The 16,893-nt window shown below is 44.2% G+C and overlaps 1 protein-coding gene across 1 annotated transcript in view; it reads right to left on the bottom strand.

The window, feature by feature from the left end:
- Positions 1 to 7,496: 7,496 nt before the first annotated feature.
- The window catches only part of Snx4 (sorting nexin 4), a 61,409-nt gene continuing 52,012 nt past the window's right edge, over positions 7,497 to 16,893 (bottom strand). Inside the window, exons 11-14 of the mRNA XM_028752283.1 lie at positions 15,903 to 16,002; positions 14,379 to 14,524; positions 12,392 to 12,506; positions 7,497 to 8,632 (exon numbers count right to left, since the gene is read on the bottom strand). Of these exons, the coding sequence (XP_028608116.1) occupies positions 8,585 to 8,632; positions 12,392 to 12,506; positions 14,379 to 14,524; positions 15,903 to 16,002 (409 nt within the window). The 3' untranslated portion in view covers positions 7,497 to 8,584. The remainder of the gene's footprint in view (positions 8,633 to 12,391; positions 12,507 to 14,378; positions 14,525 to 15,902; positions 16,003 to 16,893) is intronic.

The following is a 16,893-nucleotide window of genomic DNA, read 5'->3' on the forward strand; positions in this document are numbered from 1 at the left end:
GCAGGAATTAAAGGTATGTGCTACCCTGCCCAGTAAAATAAATTCTTTTTAAAAGATCCAAAACGCCAGGCAGTGGTGGCGCACGCCTTTAATCCCAGCACTTGGGAGGCAGAGGCAGGCGGATTTCTGAGTTCGAGAGTTCGAGGCTAGCCTGGTCTACAGAGTGAGTTCCAGGACAGCCAGGGCTACGCAGAGAAAAATAAAAAAAGATCCAAAACAGCAAAGTGGAAGGGGGAGCTCACCCCTCAAACACAACTCGGCTCTTGGCTTCTTCTCAGCTGGCCCAGGATGAAAGGCTTCCAGATGGTACCCCTCCCCCACCTGTGATTTTTGAGACTCTTCAGCCTGAGGTCAGGCCCCCAGGGCTCACCTGTACCCACCACCTTGACGCCAGATGTTCTAAGCTGCTCCAGGGTTCAGGGAATAGAGCAAAGGGAAGGGCCTAGGGTTTTGTAGCAGGTAGACGCCAAGTCTTATCAAGGTCAGGATGAGCAGGAGCCTGGTGTGACCCAGGAGTGACCCCATCTACATGCAGAGGGCTTCAAATTAGCTGTCCTGCTGTTGTGGCCAAGCCTTTTTTCCCCCAGCTCAGCACTGACTGGGAAAAGAACTCAAGTCCCTTCCCTCTCCGGCTCCCTCCTCGTGTAATTGTTCTGTGAGCACTTGCAGACATTTGTACTAATTAGTTAATTTCATTTTATGCCTAGTTAGGGCCCCAAATGGGGAAATCTACAAATTAATGTCAACTCACAATGCAAATCAATGGAGCTTCCAGCCTCCTGGTTCGGGATTGAGTTTCTAAACAGCCAGGATGGGGCAATTTCCTTCAAATCCTCAAAAAGGCAATGTTTCTGATTCACTGAGTGTCTAACTGCACGGCCCACGAGGGAAGCACCCATCAAAAATGAAAACCCAGTCTTCCGTGAACCTCTGCACCTCTCTCCTCTAGCCTTCACCACCAGCAGCCTCAGCTCCAGACCAGCTCCAGGCAGACCTCACTGGCCTGCCCTTCCCTAACCCTTCCTCCCATTCTAACTGGGGCCGTTATCACATGAGGAAGATCTGTGTGTAAACCTAACAAAGTCATCTTCCCCTCTGGTCTTAAGATTTCTCAAAAGGGAAGGGACATAGGGTTGCTTTCTCAAGGAAATGAGAGGCCCTGCTAGGAACACAGAAAATGCATGGCTCTTGGGATGTTGCCTGGGTTAGCCTGGTATTATATAGTTCAGGATGGCCTCAAAGTCACATCGACAAGTTGTTCAGCTTCCCAAGGGCTGGTATCACAGGCATGGACCACCATGCCCAGACTCTCAGGTTTTGGACTAAGATGTCAAGAGAGCAGGAGTGGCCATGGCTCAGAGGAGAGCTGATACCAGCTAAGCAATGGGCACTCCTGGGACCACTAGGCCACATTTTGCTTGTGCTGACAACTGCTGGGAGGAGCAGCCTCCAGCTTCATGATGATGCCCGGGGCCTGGAAGCTTCTCCTCTGGCTGTGGAGTGGACAGGCACAGTGTGATCAGTACTTGGCAGTGACCAACCCATGCTGTGAGATCAAAGATCTCTGACCCTAAAACACGAATGTGTGTCCAGGCTGTTCTTAGGCTGACCATGTGAAGAGAGATGTCTGTGTGCCAGTCCCAAGCTGTCAGAATGAATTGAAGCTGGACACTTTTTAAGGTGACAGACCCTGTCCTTAAGACATGAGAGGGTAAAGTCTGGCTCTGTGCCAACTGCTTTATCAGCAGAGCCAAGTGAAAAATAACCTTTTAAGTCATTCATGTAGTGTGTGATTCATGCACTCTGTGTGTCTGTGTGTGTGTGTGTGTGTGTGTTGCATTATGTGGTAAGAAACCCAGTATTTCATATTTTATATATGCTAGGCAGGTGCTCTACCACTGAGCCACACATCCCAACCCAATCCTTCTCAGAAAGGGTCTGGTCATATTGTCCAGGCTGGGAATATACCTCTATGCCACCACTGCTGACTCTTTTTCAAAACTGTATTTCAAAGGAAGAATTATACGTCCCACTTGGGAGAATGAAGAAATAAGAGGTTTTCATACTTTTAGATCAGGAAGATGGTATGTCCTTGTGTTTTGTTTTTGGATTATGTTGCTGTTGTTATTTTATTGGGTTCTTATACCTACACACTTTCAACCCTTATTCTACCTTAATGCCTTCCATCCTCTCACTCCAACACTAGGTAAGAGAGGAAGAAGGTTAGAAGAGAAAGGTATAGACCTCTTTACACTACTTCCTGCTGATAAGGGTTATTGGGTTCCTTGGCAAATCGAATCTCTATCTTCAGGATATCTCTGACCAGTAATCCAGCAATGGCAAACGCAGCAGAGCAACAGCAGAAACCAGCAGCAGCTGCCACAAGCTCGCTCAGGGTTCTCACCTCTATACCCTCTCAAGAGTCCACAGAATTCCAAACATAAACTCTTCAGCTGGCAAAGATCACACCCCTCCTAGAGCACAAGACAGTCACAGTTAGCAGCTACGGCCAAACTCATATCCCACACCCGGGATTAAAACAAAAACATTCACATAACATAACTGGGTTTTTTAAGAAACCAAAATTCTCTATACATCTTTCATCACAAAAAAAGGTAGTTGGGATCGTGATGGGTCTGGATTCTCTCCTCCTCCTCCTTAGAAGACGGGCAAGCACATCAGCTCCCCATCAGAAGGCTTCACTGCACACCATGGTCCCACTGTCTATACCCTGGGTCCAGATTTTTACACCCTGTCCTAGGGAAGAGTCACCTCACAGCCAGCATCACTAGGGCTGGGTCAGCGCAGGACACAGAGGTATCACAATCGGGGCATCATTCAAGCTTGGTGAGTCCCCAGAAGACAGTCTCCTCTGAGCAATTACATTGCTGAAATGTAGGTAGAAAGGTCCAAGTTTAAAGGTCTGTTTACTTTATTATCCTTTTACCCAAAGGACTGTGCCTGCCTGGTTAATGTTTATTTTGTTGAATAATCTAGTTTTAGTCACATCAATAAAAGTTCGTGCTACTTTTATAAAAAAAAAAACAAACAAAAAACACAGTTTCAACCTGAGGTTTCTCCTAGGTCCGTTAGCTCTACTGTCACCTAGTGGCATATTCCTAGAGTGCAGGGCTGGCCATCTGGGACAGCCACCAGAGTCCTTGCCTAGGCTAGAGGAACTTCCTGTAAGTAAGGTAGCCAGTCTGACCAAGGTCTACTCCGAATTCCAGTTTCCAGACACTGAAATAGAAAGTGCTGTATACGGGAGTGGGAGGTTGTTACAATCAAATGAATCAACAACCATCAAATGCCTAGTGTCCTGCAATTATTCCATGTCTTTGTAGAGAACTTGATCTCATGGAGTGGTTTCTAGCTATTTTTTTTGTCTGTTTATTTTATGTGCATTGGAGTTTTATGTGCATGTATGTCGGTATGAGAGTGTCAGATTCTCTGACACTGGAGTTACAGACAGTGTGAGCTGCCATGTGGGTGCTGAGAATTGAAGCCATGTCCTCTGGAAGGGCAGACAGTGCTCTTGACCACTGAGCCATCTCTCCAGCCCCTTCCAGCTGTTTTGAATGGCCTCCTGGCCTCATAGTTTCTGTCACTGACCCCAGTGATGATGTTACAGACAGCATAGTAGAACAAAACAAATTACAGTAAGGAAAATATTTGAACTCTAGAGGCTTACATAATGGCCCACTGATCCTACACACATACCGGACAGTTTATGCATTGAACTCTTGCAAGGACTTTATGCTGCATCCTCTCCAAGCAAACTTCAGGGGGTTTAGGGGATGGTACCTCTGAACAGAAACACAGGGACGCTCTCCCAGAGGAGGTTATGGGGGAGACCTATGCCCAAGTACAGGAGGGGCTGATGCTGTGGTGTCCCCAAGTTTGCATGCTAGGACGTTAACCTTACACTATTGTAATTGGGGAATGCAACAGTGTTAAAAGGTGGTTTGGCCAGGTGTGGTGATGCATACCTTTATTCTCGGCACTCAGGAGGCAGAGGCAGGTGGATCACTGAGTTTGAGGCCAGCCTGGGGTGCATAGAAAGACCCTATTTCTTTTTATTTTTTTTTCTTTTCTTTTTTTTTTTTTTTTGGTTTGGTTTTTCGAGACAGAGTTTCTCTGTGTAGGCCTGGCTGTCCTGGAACTCACTCTGTAGACCAGGCTAGCCTCGAACTCTGGAACTCAGAAATCTACCTGTCTCTGCCTCCCAAGTGCTGGGATTAAAGGCGTGCGCCACCACCACCATCTGGCTGAAAGACTCTATATCAAAACAAACAAAACAAGTTGTTGTACCATGAATTGGTTAGTGTTGACTATGAAGAGGCTTTTATGCAGTCTCTTATGCTATCTATCCACCCACTCACCCATCCATCCACCCACACATCCACCCACGCATCCACCCACGCATCCACCCACGCACCCATCCATCCATCCATCCATCCATCCATCCATCCATCCATCCATCCATCCATCCATCCATCCATCCTGTACAAGTAACATCTGGCCTGTTACTTGTGTAGACCCAGATGACTTCAAACTCACAACAATCCTCCTGTCCTAGTCTCCTGTTGCTGAAATTACACCTATCCCTTTATCCTATCTAGAATATTGACACAGTCACATGAGTCGGGCCAAGGTCTGCACACTCAGGCGTGCCCTTTGCTTCTTTAGCCTTCATTCAGATAGTGTCCCCGTCACGGATATCCAGGTGCTCCACCAGGAGCTTCAGTTTCCAGCTCTACCAGAGGACGGTGGGCTTCTGTTACTCCTGGGCTGGTGTATGTCGCCAACTGAACATGAGCTGGGCACATAAAGGAGCTCCAGTGTCAGGCAGATATAGGAGCTTCCTGAGGTCCCTCCAGTTCCTGAGTGGGGACACTAGAAAGCCTGCTGTTTGGGGCCTAGCTCATGTAGAACTGCCTCTGGCCTCCAGCTCACAGGCCAGGGTGTCATATACCAGCTCATGTTTAGGAAGGAACTGGAGAGCAATCGGCAACCGTAACTGCCGGGGTAACTGAAGTAGAAGCCTTCCTCTCAGGCTGCTTAGTCACCTGTTTCCTTCCCACACGCCTGTCTTGCAGAAACCTTCGCCAGCCTCAGCTCACCCTCCCAGGCTACTGGAAAGGCAATGGAAGTGGCAACCACAGACACTTGGGAATGCCACACAGGCCAACTAGCTACAAGTCATTTCCCTCATCTTAACTACTTAAGACTGCTTGATTTTTTGGGGTGGGGGGTCTTATAACCATGTTGTCTACGCTGGTGAGGAATTCAGACTCAAGTGATCCTCCTGGCCAGTGTCTCCTGAATGGCTAACTTACAGATCCAAGTAGGTGCTGGACTTAACTAGTTTCCTCCTTATTTACAGACTGAAACAAGATCTAACTCTGTGGCTCAGACTGGCCTTGAACTTCGGATGATCCCCCCACCTCCTCCTCCCTAGTGCTAGAACTATAGGGGTGAACCATCATACCTGGCCTTAGTCTTTAAAATGAGAGGAAATCATATCTAGGCTTTAGAGATCCTGGAATCCTGTCTCTGAAAGAATTGCTTTTGTTTTAGGGCTCAAAAATTCTGAATGGAAGCCTCTAACAGGACTGCACTGTCTGTTGATGTGGGAGATGTTGACACCTCGTACTGGCTGGTTTTGTGTGTCAACTTGACACAAGCTGGAGTGATCACAGAGAAAGGAGCCTCCCTTAAGGAAATGCCTCCATGAGATCCAGCTGTAAGACATTTTCTCAATTAGTGATCAAGGGTGGGAGGGCCCATTGTGTGTGGTGCCATCCCTGGGCTGGTAGTCCTGGATTCTATAAGAAAGCTAGCTGAGCAAGCCAGGGGAAGCAAGCCAGTAAGTAGCATCCCTCCATGGCCTCTGCATCAGCTCCTGCTTCCTGACCTGCTTGAGTTCCAGTCCTGACTTCCTTTGGTGATCAACCGCAGTGTGGAAGTATGAGCTGAATAAACTCTTTCCTCCCCAACTTGCTTCTTGGTCATGATGTTTGTGCAGGAATAGAAACCCTGACTAAGACACACCTCTATAACTAATAGATGAAATAGAACAAAACAAATTACAAGAAAGAAAACACTTAAAAAACACTTTCTAAAACTCCATGGCTTAGAAACTTATATACTGGCCTACACAGATCTCTACAGCTATTCTAACACATACAGACATTTTATACATTGAACTCTTTCCATGCTCAACCCTTCACCTTTGGATGTGTTGTGCAATGGAAAGTAACAGAGGTGAAAGGCTCCGTTGTGCCAAGTCCATGAATTAGCCCTCATTTGAGCTGCCTCTAAATGGGGGGGGAGTGGGGGTGGGGGTCGGGATGGACAGGGAATGAAGCCAGCTGTGTTCTCAGTGCTGGGAATGAACGCCAGGACTTGTCTCTTGCTAGGTGAGCACTTTACCAACTAAGAGCGCCGTGAGCCCATTTGTGGGCTGAAGGGTCCTACTGTTTGGGCCTTGTGCAGCCGTGACTGCAGGCACACACATCACCACATTTGGCTTTAAATTCATCTTTCAAACACATAGCCAGACAGTGGTGCCGCACACCTTTAATCCCAGCACTTGGGAGGCAGAGACAGGTGGATTTCTGAGTTCGAGGACAGCCTGGTCTACAGAGTGAGTTCCAGGACAGCCAGGGCTACACAGAGAAACCCTGTCTCGAAAAACCAAACCAAACCAACCAATCAACCAAACAAACAAAAAAAAATCACATACTATAAATCTAACCCCACTCCCCCAAAAAACCCTACCACATTCTGTTAAAAGTCATTTTACAAAAGAGGTTTCTTTGGGGGTAGGGGCATAGCTAGCTCATGCTGGCCTGGAACTATGTAGCCTTCCCCTGCCCCTACCACCTGAGTGCTGAGATCACATGCACAGATGAGCACTCTGAGACAATACTTGTCTTCTACTTCATGTTTCCCTGGTGTTAGGAACTGATCACAGTGCCTGGCACACAGGGAGGATGACTCTTTATAAGCTACAACCCAAGCCCTAGGGTGTGATTTTAACTACCACGTAGAAGGGGGTTTTGTTAATCAACAAAGGTTGGCACTCATAGAAGAAAATGTGTATCCACATTGATAACTTTTGCTTCTAACAACATTATCTTCAAAAACCACAGCAAAGCCAAGAGTGGTGGCTCATGCCTTTAATCCCAGCACTCACTTGGTGGCAGAGATAGCTGGTCTTCTGAGGCAGCGATAGGCCTTTGTGTCCAGCCTGATCTATAAAACCAGTTCCAAGATTAGCCTGGGCTACATGAAATCCTGTCTCAAAAAGAACCAAACCAGAGGAAAACTATAGCAAAAAAAAATTAAATCTTTTCTAATTTTAGTATCTTATTTCTAAAACACCAACATTAGGTCACTTTAAAACATAATACAGCATATATTATTTTCTCACAAAAAAAAAATCAGGTATCTACATGTATGGATCATCTTAAAATAATACGAATCTTCTGGAAATAAACACGATACTTCCTTTATTATATAAGTTTGGGAAACAGCACAAAAATCCAGCAACATTTTAAACATGTAAAAAAGTCAAATGTCAAACAGTACTGAGTATAGTTTTCAAACATTAGAAATAATGAGTGCACAGTTAGGGTTCTGCAAGCTGGCAGACAGAGTGCTTGGCTTCTGAATATGTACCATGAAACACACATAACACACAACATAATTTACCTTTACAAAATCACAGCCAGGCAATAGAAAAGCACGTTAACTTAGGTGAAGGTACCAGCCCACATGTGCTCACTACACATGAGTGTCTCACACAGGGAAATGCTACATCTCGTACCTGAAATGCCATGTGCACAGAGCCAAGCAGAAGAAACTGAGGCTTGCTGCTAAAGTTAACAATTATTTGAGAATAATAATGTTCAATTAAAACTTTCTATATAGCAATTTCTAGATCTTAATAATGTATTTATTTCGCTGCAAATCTGAGAAGCTGAGACTTCATTGTTGGCAGTATAAAATTTCTGACCAGTATCAAAATTTTGGTAAAACACAAACTGAAGGCATTTTCTAGTGTTGCAGATGGTACAGGATCTAGGAACACGGAAGAAAACTTTAGACTTCACAACAAGTTTCTGCTGAGCTTTGTCAAACCAAACAGCTCAACTCTAAGGCAAGATACAATAACCCTATGGCAGAAGTGGGTCCTACAAAGTAAATACGGAGTCTCGTCTTGGGAAGAACTCCCCCCATGAAAAGATCTGGACAGTCGGCATTGAGAGGAGCACATGGAAATTAACTCACATCCTGACGTATAGGCAGGCACTGGTTCAGAAGCCTGACTAACAATCTGTTGGTGTATCTTATTAAATTAACTTTTTGGAATCAGCACCAGTCCCCAAAACTTCAAATTATAATATTTATTCTTCATTAAAATGTATCATTTTGTGCTATATGAACACAACTATGTTTAAAGAAAGCTGATTTGTTTCATTTACTGTACGCTTTTATGTATTAGGAGCAGTTGGATTTCTTGTACTTGTGCTTCGTTTTGGGGTGCTTTGATTGAAGAGAAGGTCAGTTCATGGGATTACATCTTGCTGAAGCATTCCTTAGCATTGGTCCAAACCTGAATTCCCTGAGAACAAAAGAAACTTTGTAACATGATTCTACACAACAGACCCACAGACAGCATCACAGTGTCGGGGGCATCTGTACACATCCCCCTCACATGGGAAGACTGCAGCGTCTACTCTCACACTCTTGCTCAATACGGTCCTGAATCTTAAGAAAAATAAGGGACATAAATGGGATCAGAGAAGTCAGATTATCCCTAGTTGCAGATGATACGATCCTGTGCTTGAAAGACAGGGGGGCTCTACCTGGGCTACACCATGAGGCCCTATCCTGAGAGAAGAAAATGAAGAGAGGTGAAGTGGCTCACCGGGACCAACATGCACGTGCCCCCCTCCCAGTACATTAATAAGTGATTTTTAAAAAAGAAAAAAAACATGATAGATCTCAGCACTGCTATGTAAGAGGTCCACATGAGCACATAAAATCCAGTTTTCTCTGGGAGAAGGTAAAATGTATTTTCTAAATGACTGTAGCTACCAAAATATTCCAAAGGATGCACATTAAAGTGTAAGGGAGATATTTTTCAAAGGCATCTTGGTGGTGGTTGGAGGACTTTTTACTTAGTATGTTCTGTCATTGAAATTTTCATTATATCTGTGATATTTTTATAATACTTAAAATCTGTAAAGCACATGAAAAATCAATTTTTAACTTGTTTGTTTTGAAACAAGGTTTTATAATATAGCCCTGGATGGCCAGGACCTCAACATATAGACAGCCTCAAACTCATAGCAATTTGCCTGCCTCTCTGTCTCCAAAGTGCTAGAATTAAAAGGTGTGCACCACCACCACGTCTGGCCATTTATTTTCTTTAAAACATCAGCCTAGGGCTGGGGAGATGGCTTAGTGGTTAAGAGTATGCTACTGGTCCTGCAGAGGACCTAAGTCTGGTTCCTAGTGGCCAATCAGGCTGCTCACAACTATGACCTCCAGCCCTCAGGGGCACCCACGTGCACATACTCACACCCAAGACATACAAATAGACTATTAAAAGTAAGCATAAGTCTATTTTAAGGAAAGAAAAAAAAACCCAAAAGTTTTAGCATACTTGATTTGATAAATCAGATAACTCACTATAAAAGGTTAATCAAAACACTTAGAAGTACTATTTACTTTTGTTTTGGAGCCAGGGGCCAGCTCATGTAGCCCAGGCTACTCTTAAACTCATTGTGGGACGCTTTGCAGACATCCCCCTGCCTGGGTGCTGCTTCCCTGTTGTGATTATTCTACAGGTGCTCCCACAAGTCCAGCAGAGACAACGCCACCTCCTAGAACCTGCCTAGGATGCCATGCTGTCTTCTTACAGCCACACCACCTGACTGCAGATTCTAGAGACATGCTGAGATCCAGAGATGCATGCCAAGATCCAGAGACACTCACTGAGTCCTACAGACAGATTCAGACCTTCCAGCTACAGATCAACTCTTTTGCCAAAGTCAAATAGCTAAAGTTACATGTTAGTGAGGAAAACGTAATGTGTATCTAGATTAGTCAGATATTACTACCCTCAAACTGTACCACCTGAATTCAATTGATTCAATGATCCCTTGCCTTCCCTACCCCCCCTCCAACTACCCTTACCCTGTGACTTAATGGTGCTAACCCTTCTGGCCTACATAATGCTTTATTTTGGCTTCCTCATCCAAAATTTTCACCACAGTGACCCCTCTTTTTTAAAAAAAGTAAAGGGGAGGAGATGTGGGACTGCAAAAGGGTATTCTGGTTCTTGGCTGAGCAGTTGCCTAGAACCCCGAGACTCTGCGTGAGAACCGGCAAGAGTTTGGCGCACCCCAAGAACCCAGGGTCCTAAAAAGCAGTCCAGTCTCCATAGAATTACATTGTTCAGTCACATAGGCCAGACTATAGGCCTGAGGCCCTAGGGATTTACATACTAATGAAGGCCAGAGGGCGGAGCAAATTAAGCATGCCTCCCCAGACTCCCCAGATCCTCCCCCTTTCTCCCTCCCTATATAACTCGGGACTGCCCTGAGTTTTACAGGGGTACGCCTAGATCTATCCACCATTTGCCATGACAATAAACCTTTCTGGAACCAAAAAAAAAAACCAAAACCCTCAGCGTGGGAACTTCTGATCTTCCTGCCTGAGATCCACCTCCTGAGTGTTGGCCGTAAGCATGTTACATTGTATGTGATGCTAGAGACTGATGGCAGGGCTCCGTAGGTGCTAGGGAAGTGTCTGTTACCAACTTTAAAATGCTCTGTGACTTGTGAGCTTTTGCTTTGTTTTATTACTGCTGCAATTCAGCCATCTAATTACACCTAATTAAGAACTTGATTAATAATGATATATTAACAATGACATTTTATGTAACTACATATGTAAAATATAGAGAGATACTCATATTTACCCAAGGTAAGCTAATACTAGTCTTTACCAGCTGTGGTAACACCTGGGAAGTGGAGACAGGAGTGAGAGTTTGAGGTGACCCTGTGCTGCATAGTTTCAGGCTAGCCTGGGATACATAGTGAATTTAAGTTAAGCCTAGGCCACATAGTGAATTCAAAGCAGTTAGTGTGAGCTGCATGGCTTGACTTTGTCTGGGCTATAGCTCAGTGGAAGAACTCTTGCTCTGCATAGGCATGACCCTGGGGGAAGAAGACCTGTGTGAATGGATCTAAATAAATTAAAAAGAAAAAGAACCTGGTTAAATTTCAAATATAAAAATCTATTATAATTAAGCACATATACAAAAAATGATGGGATTCTATGGTATCATTCTTAGGAAATAAAAGGAATAGACATTTTTATTAAGCTCTTGCAATAGTTATTCTAGAATAAGCAAAAGAATTATCTGTGTGGTTTATATGTGTTTTTCTTTTAAAAAGTCTGTAAGACTGTCTTAGTTACTACTACATTCTCCTGAGCTAATGCAAATTAAATTACTTGATATGCTAGATAGTGATGTTCAGAGACTGGAAACAAGTTTCTGTAATGGGGGGAACAGGAGGTGCTCAGATGAATCCTTGGCACCACAAAGCATACACACAAAGAGGTGTGCAGATACCACAGGCTCTGGCCACACCCGCAAATCTAAGATGAGGATACAGAAGTGAGGGAGTACTTTCTATTGTGTTCCAAATGCTACTGCAGAAGCTTTCCTCCAGCTCCCAGGTGTATCTTTCAAAACAGAGAGTGGCTGTACAGTCTCTGTAAAATTTATTGCCAAGTCATAACCACAACCCCCCATAATGCTTCTATTATTTGTTATAGCACCTTACACTTATGAGGAATGGTATTCTAAGGTTCTGTTCAAGAACAGCATAAATGTAACTAAAGTCATGTAATGAGTGGTGCATACTTTCAAACACAAATTATAAACAGGCGCAAACTTGGAGACACAGTAACTGACAGTTGCGTTATAGGAGTTCTTCCAAAATTAAATTGTGAAATCAGGAAAAGTTAGTAAGAGAACTTACATAAGCTATAAGCCCTTTCTTACTTACCTTTTTATCTCTCTGTGGAAGGCACGCATATGCCACAGAGTGTGTGGAGGTCAGAGGACAACTTGAAAGGGCTGAAGTGGGTTCTGTGGGTCAGGTCTGACAGCAGTACCTTCACCCACACAGCCATCACATGGGCCTGTATTTTCTGAGCTAGACTCTCATGTTTTAGGCTGAGGAAGACCTTACATGTCCAGCTCTCCTGTCTCCATCCCTGCTTCATGAGGCACTCCACTACTTAAGCAACCTCCCTGTGCACACATCCCTGAAGGAAGCCACACGCTCACGGGGCTGGCTACCTTTTTGCACATGCTGATCTGCATGACAGCATAGCTGATGAGGGCTTCCTTTAGGTCCCGGTTCTTTTGTTCTTTGAAGCGTTCAATATCAGCCCATGCGTTTTTCACAAATTCTCTGAAATAAAATTACATAGCCATGATTATTCTCATTTAAAGACTGTACATTACATGCCCGAACAACCTGTTTGTATAGCCATTTTCTCCAAACTGAAATCCTAATACTCCCTTAATACAGGAGAGAAGGAAGCTAATGTCACATGTAAGGATTTGGATTCAGAAGGTCCCTTCCAAGGTCACAGAAGCAGTGAACAACTCCGGGTAAAGCTTCACTTCTGTGGAGGCACCTGCAAGCTGGGCAGGGCTCCAGGGGTACGGCTGTCATGCCATTCTTCACTTCCTGTAAGTAACCCTAATGAACTCACTCGCTCACCATGCTAAAGTAACTGTCTGTGTGGTGTGTCATCTGTGCCTAACTAGAGTAAACAGACATCTGTTCATATCTCCTCAGGATAAGCGGTACCATAGTGTCTTAAAACTGCCTATGTAGAAGAAAAAGGTATTGCTTGTATAAGATAGGTGCTTCACCCTTTCCTAAATGTGTCAGAGGAAAACAGGGGTGTCTGGATACTCCCCTGTATTATGCTTAGTATTTCTGTGTACACCCATACTTTGTGTCACAACAGCTCTACCTTCAAACAGATATGGATGGTTCCTTGAGACACTCATAGCCTTACAGATGCCAGGAAATGCCTGCCTTTGGCCACTGCAAAGTAATCCTGGTTAGCAAGTGCATGACTGAAATGACGACCTGGGGGCTGGAGATACAGCCCAGTGGTTAAGAGCACTGGTTGCTCGTACAGAAGACTGGGGTTCAGTTCCCAGCAATCACATGACAGCTTAGAACTGTCTGTAACCCCAGTCCCAGTGGACCTGACACCCTCTTCTGGCCTTTATTGGGACTAGACACATACATTGTGCATACACATACATGAGGCAAATAACTCATACATGTAAACTAAATGGAAATCTTAAATGACAATCTGGGTTCTAAACTCAGACTGCAGGGCTCCGTGGCAGGTTCCTCGAGCCCCAGCTACTAGGGAGGCTGAAGGGGAAGGAGAACTGGACCTTAGGAGTCACACAAGTTTGGGTAACACAGTGTGACTGAGTTACACCAAATGAATGCATGAATGAATAATCCCTATAGGCACCTTTTAATTATATCAATAAAAACTGACTTTGACTTTTTTAAAAGTACACAGTTCCAAAAATTAACAAAGGCACTTAAAAAAAATTTTTTTGTTTGTTTTTCTAGACAGGGTTATTTCTGCCCTGGCTGTCTTGGAACACACTTTGTAGAGCAGACTGGCCTCAAATTCGGAGATCTGCCTGCCTCTGCCTGCTGAGTGCTAGAACTAAAGGCATGCATCATGATGCCTGGCTCAAACAGTGGACTGTCTGTGTCAATCTACTTCTCACTTAGAAGAAAACAGAAAGAAAAAGGGCCAAATGATGGAAGCAGATCTCTGAGATCTCAATTTCCAGAAATATTTATGAGAATTATGTTCCAAACCTTTATGCAAGGTATGAAGGGGATACACCTCTCAGTTACTTACATTGAAGGTCCCATGAGCCCAGTGACAGTCACTGACCAGCCACCAGCAGTACCAACGGGCACACTACAGAACAAGTTCCATGCCGTGACAGTGGGAGGGTGGGACTTACACGGTGTTCTGCAGGATGGTCAGGCCTTGTAAAAAGAGTTGCAAAGGGTGCACAGAATGTGCAAAGAATGCAAATCACGAAAAGTATAAGAACAAAAAAAATTACAATCCATATGCCTCCCCCTGCGTATCACAACTGTTTCTAGAGTCCAACTTTGCCGTCAGCACACAGTCAGCGTCCAGGGAGGGCACAAAGCAGGAGCTGTCACTGCAGAATACCTAGTTGGTCACGTCTAACCTTGTTAAGCGGCACAGCATTTTACCTGCCTTCCAGATTCTTAGACTTCAGCTGCTGCTCTCCTTCATGTATCTGCTCCTCTAGCACCTTGATCCTGGCTTCTCTCTGCTCTGGAGTTTCTTGACCAAAGAGTTTGGTAGTCATTCCCTTCAACGAGAATGTTCTTACAGTCTAAAGGGAAACAGAAACAGATGAACAGATGAGGCCTGCTACACACAGTGGGACATTAATCAACCAAAGAGAAAGACTTCTGGCATGTGCCGCAAGCCAGATGACTGGAAGGACATCCTAACAGGACAGCCAGAGACGAGCACTGTCTGACTCTACTGAAATGGAGTATTTAGGAGTCAGTCAGAGGCAGAAAGTGGACTGTGGTTACCAAGACTGAGGAGAAGACTGGAGCTTTCAACAGAACAGTTTTAGTTTCCAACTATGCAAACGTTCTGAGGATCAGTTGTAAACAATATAACTATAGCCGACTCCACTTGAAAACAGTCATTATGATATTGTCTTTTTGGAGACAGGGGCTCACTACATCGACCGGCAGCTTGAAATGCAACAGACTGTCTGCCTCTGCCTCCCCCAGCAGGCTTCCCATCTCATGCATTAAGATTGAGCAACTGTTTGGAGCTGAGTGACAGACAGGCTATGTGCCCTTGCTGCTGCCCTGTTTCTAGATCCTTCTCACAGCATATTAGCTAATGTATTCTAGCCAACTGGCTGGACTGTACAGAGAGGTTTATTCAAGACACAGAGCTTCCTTCACAAGTACATACCACACCATTAAGCATTAAGGGAGTACAACACACTCCTTAGCAGAAATATACTGATTCTGATTGGATAATACTTTCCAAGGTAAACTAAGTTTCAAAAATATTTACTTTTTAAAATTTATGTGTATAAGTGCATGGGTATTCAGGTGCCCAAAGAAGCCTGAAGATAGGATCAGATCCCCCTGGAGCTGGAGGTGAATGTGATTGTGAGTCCCCTGACTTACGTGCTAGGAATCAAATCTGGATCCTCTACAAGAGCACCAAGTACTCTTAACCCCAGCCCCAAACTAAAATCCCCACAGAACACCTTCGCATAGTTTTGATGGCTGTTATCTTTTTATATCAAGAAAGTAACCAGAGGCAGGAGAGATGGCTCAGTGGTTAAGAACATCTGTTTCTCTTTCAAGGGACTCAGGTTGGTTCCTAGCAATCACACCAGAACATTGGCTGACAACTGCCTGTAACTCCAGTTCTAAGGTATCCAATGCCCTTTCCTGGCTTCTGCAGGTGTGGTGCACACACACACAGACACATGCACGCTCACATGAACACATGCACACACGCTTGTAATAAGTCTTTTTTTTTTTTTAAAGGTGAAGGAAGCCAAGACACTGTACTGTATGAGTGATTCTGTAATCTGTAATAAAGCTTTCCAGAAAAAAAAAAAAGGCACCAATAATCTCATGATTCTCCTAAGACACAGGTATCTTGCACATTACAACTGCACTCCACCCCGACCCCACTACTCCAGCACCAGAGACCTGGAGAGCACTCACCCCAGTGGCCAGCTCCTCGCACTGCTGTTTCTTGGAAGCCAGGTCTTGAGCAGCTGTCTCCAAGTCATACTGCATAAGCTCATGCTTCCTGCACACAGCCCTTGGGGTGAGCAAGAACAGCCATTAAGGTTTTTTGGCTTTTTTTTAACATATCAGAAATGTTTTTAGGGGTCCAAGGAGAGGCAGTCATAATGTCTAACTAGTTTCAGAGCTTCTCTGACCATAACTTTCAAGTTAAAAATGTAGCAGTCCAATCCTGAAAATTAAATCTAGTGGATCCTAAGCATAAAACTTTACTTATTCGTAAACAAAAGATGGCTTACGTAATTATTTTAATAAATGTACTACTAATTTGTTTATTACACAACAATTTTTTTCTGAAACAGTCTCATTAAGTGTAATCAAAGCTATCTTTGAATTTCAAACCCTCTTGCTCTGCCTCCTGAACGGTCTTCTTATCTGTAGTTCCCACTACAGCCAGCTCTCTTAGATCACCATAATATTAACTATGCTTATTATAAAAACAATTCTAATACAGGAGTGCACAAAACAGGAACAGTCCAGAACCCTACTGTGCACACATGATCCACACACTGAGGTGTGTCTAACCTTCCAGAACTCAGCTAGGCATTTATGACACATGCCCACACCTCCACTGTGTCGATACCTTCACACTTAGCCATGAACCATGGACATCTTTTCATGTCAACACATAGTACTCATTTTAATGATCTGTAGGAACTGCACAGAATTTCACTGTATTCAGCAACTTTCTATGGCTTCATAATCTGAAAACCTATTTTGGTGAAACTTGCTTCTATGTAAGGCAGGTAGGAAAAAAGCTAACTGCCTGCCAGTGTTCTCATGATGACAAACTGAAGAATACAGTTCTTCTGTATGCCCAGTAAAATTTTTTTCAAATATGTGTTTTTTTAAATTATGTATATGCATGGGAGCATGTGTGCTGGTATGCTATGTCTGTGTGTTTGTG

The sequence above is a fragment of the Grammomys surdaster genome, unplaced genomic scaffold, assembly GCF_004785775.1.
Source record: "Grammomys surdaster isolate TR1022 unplaced genomic scaffold, NIH_TR_1.0 125889, whole genome shotgun sequence".
Taxonomy (NCBI): Eukaryota; Metazoa; Chordata; class Mammalia; order Rodentia; family Muridae; genus Grammomys; species Grammomys surdaster.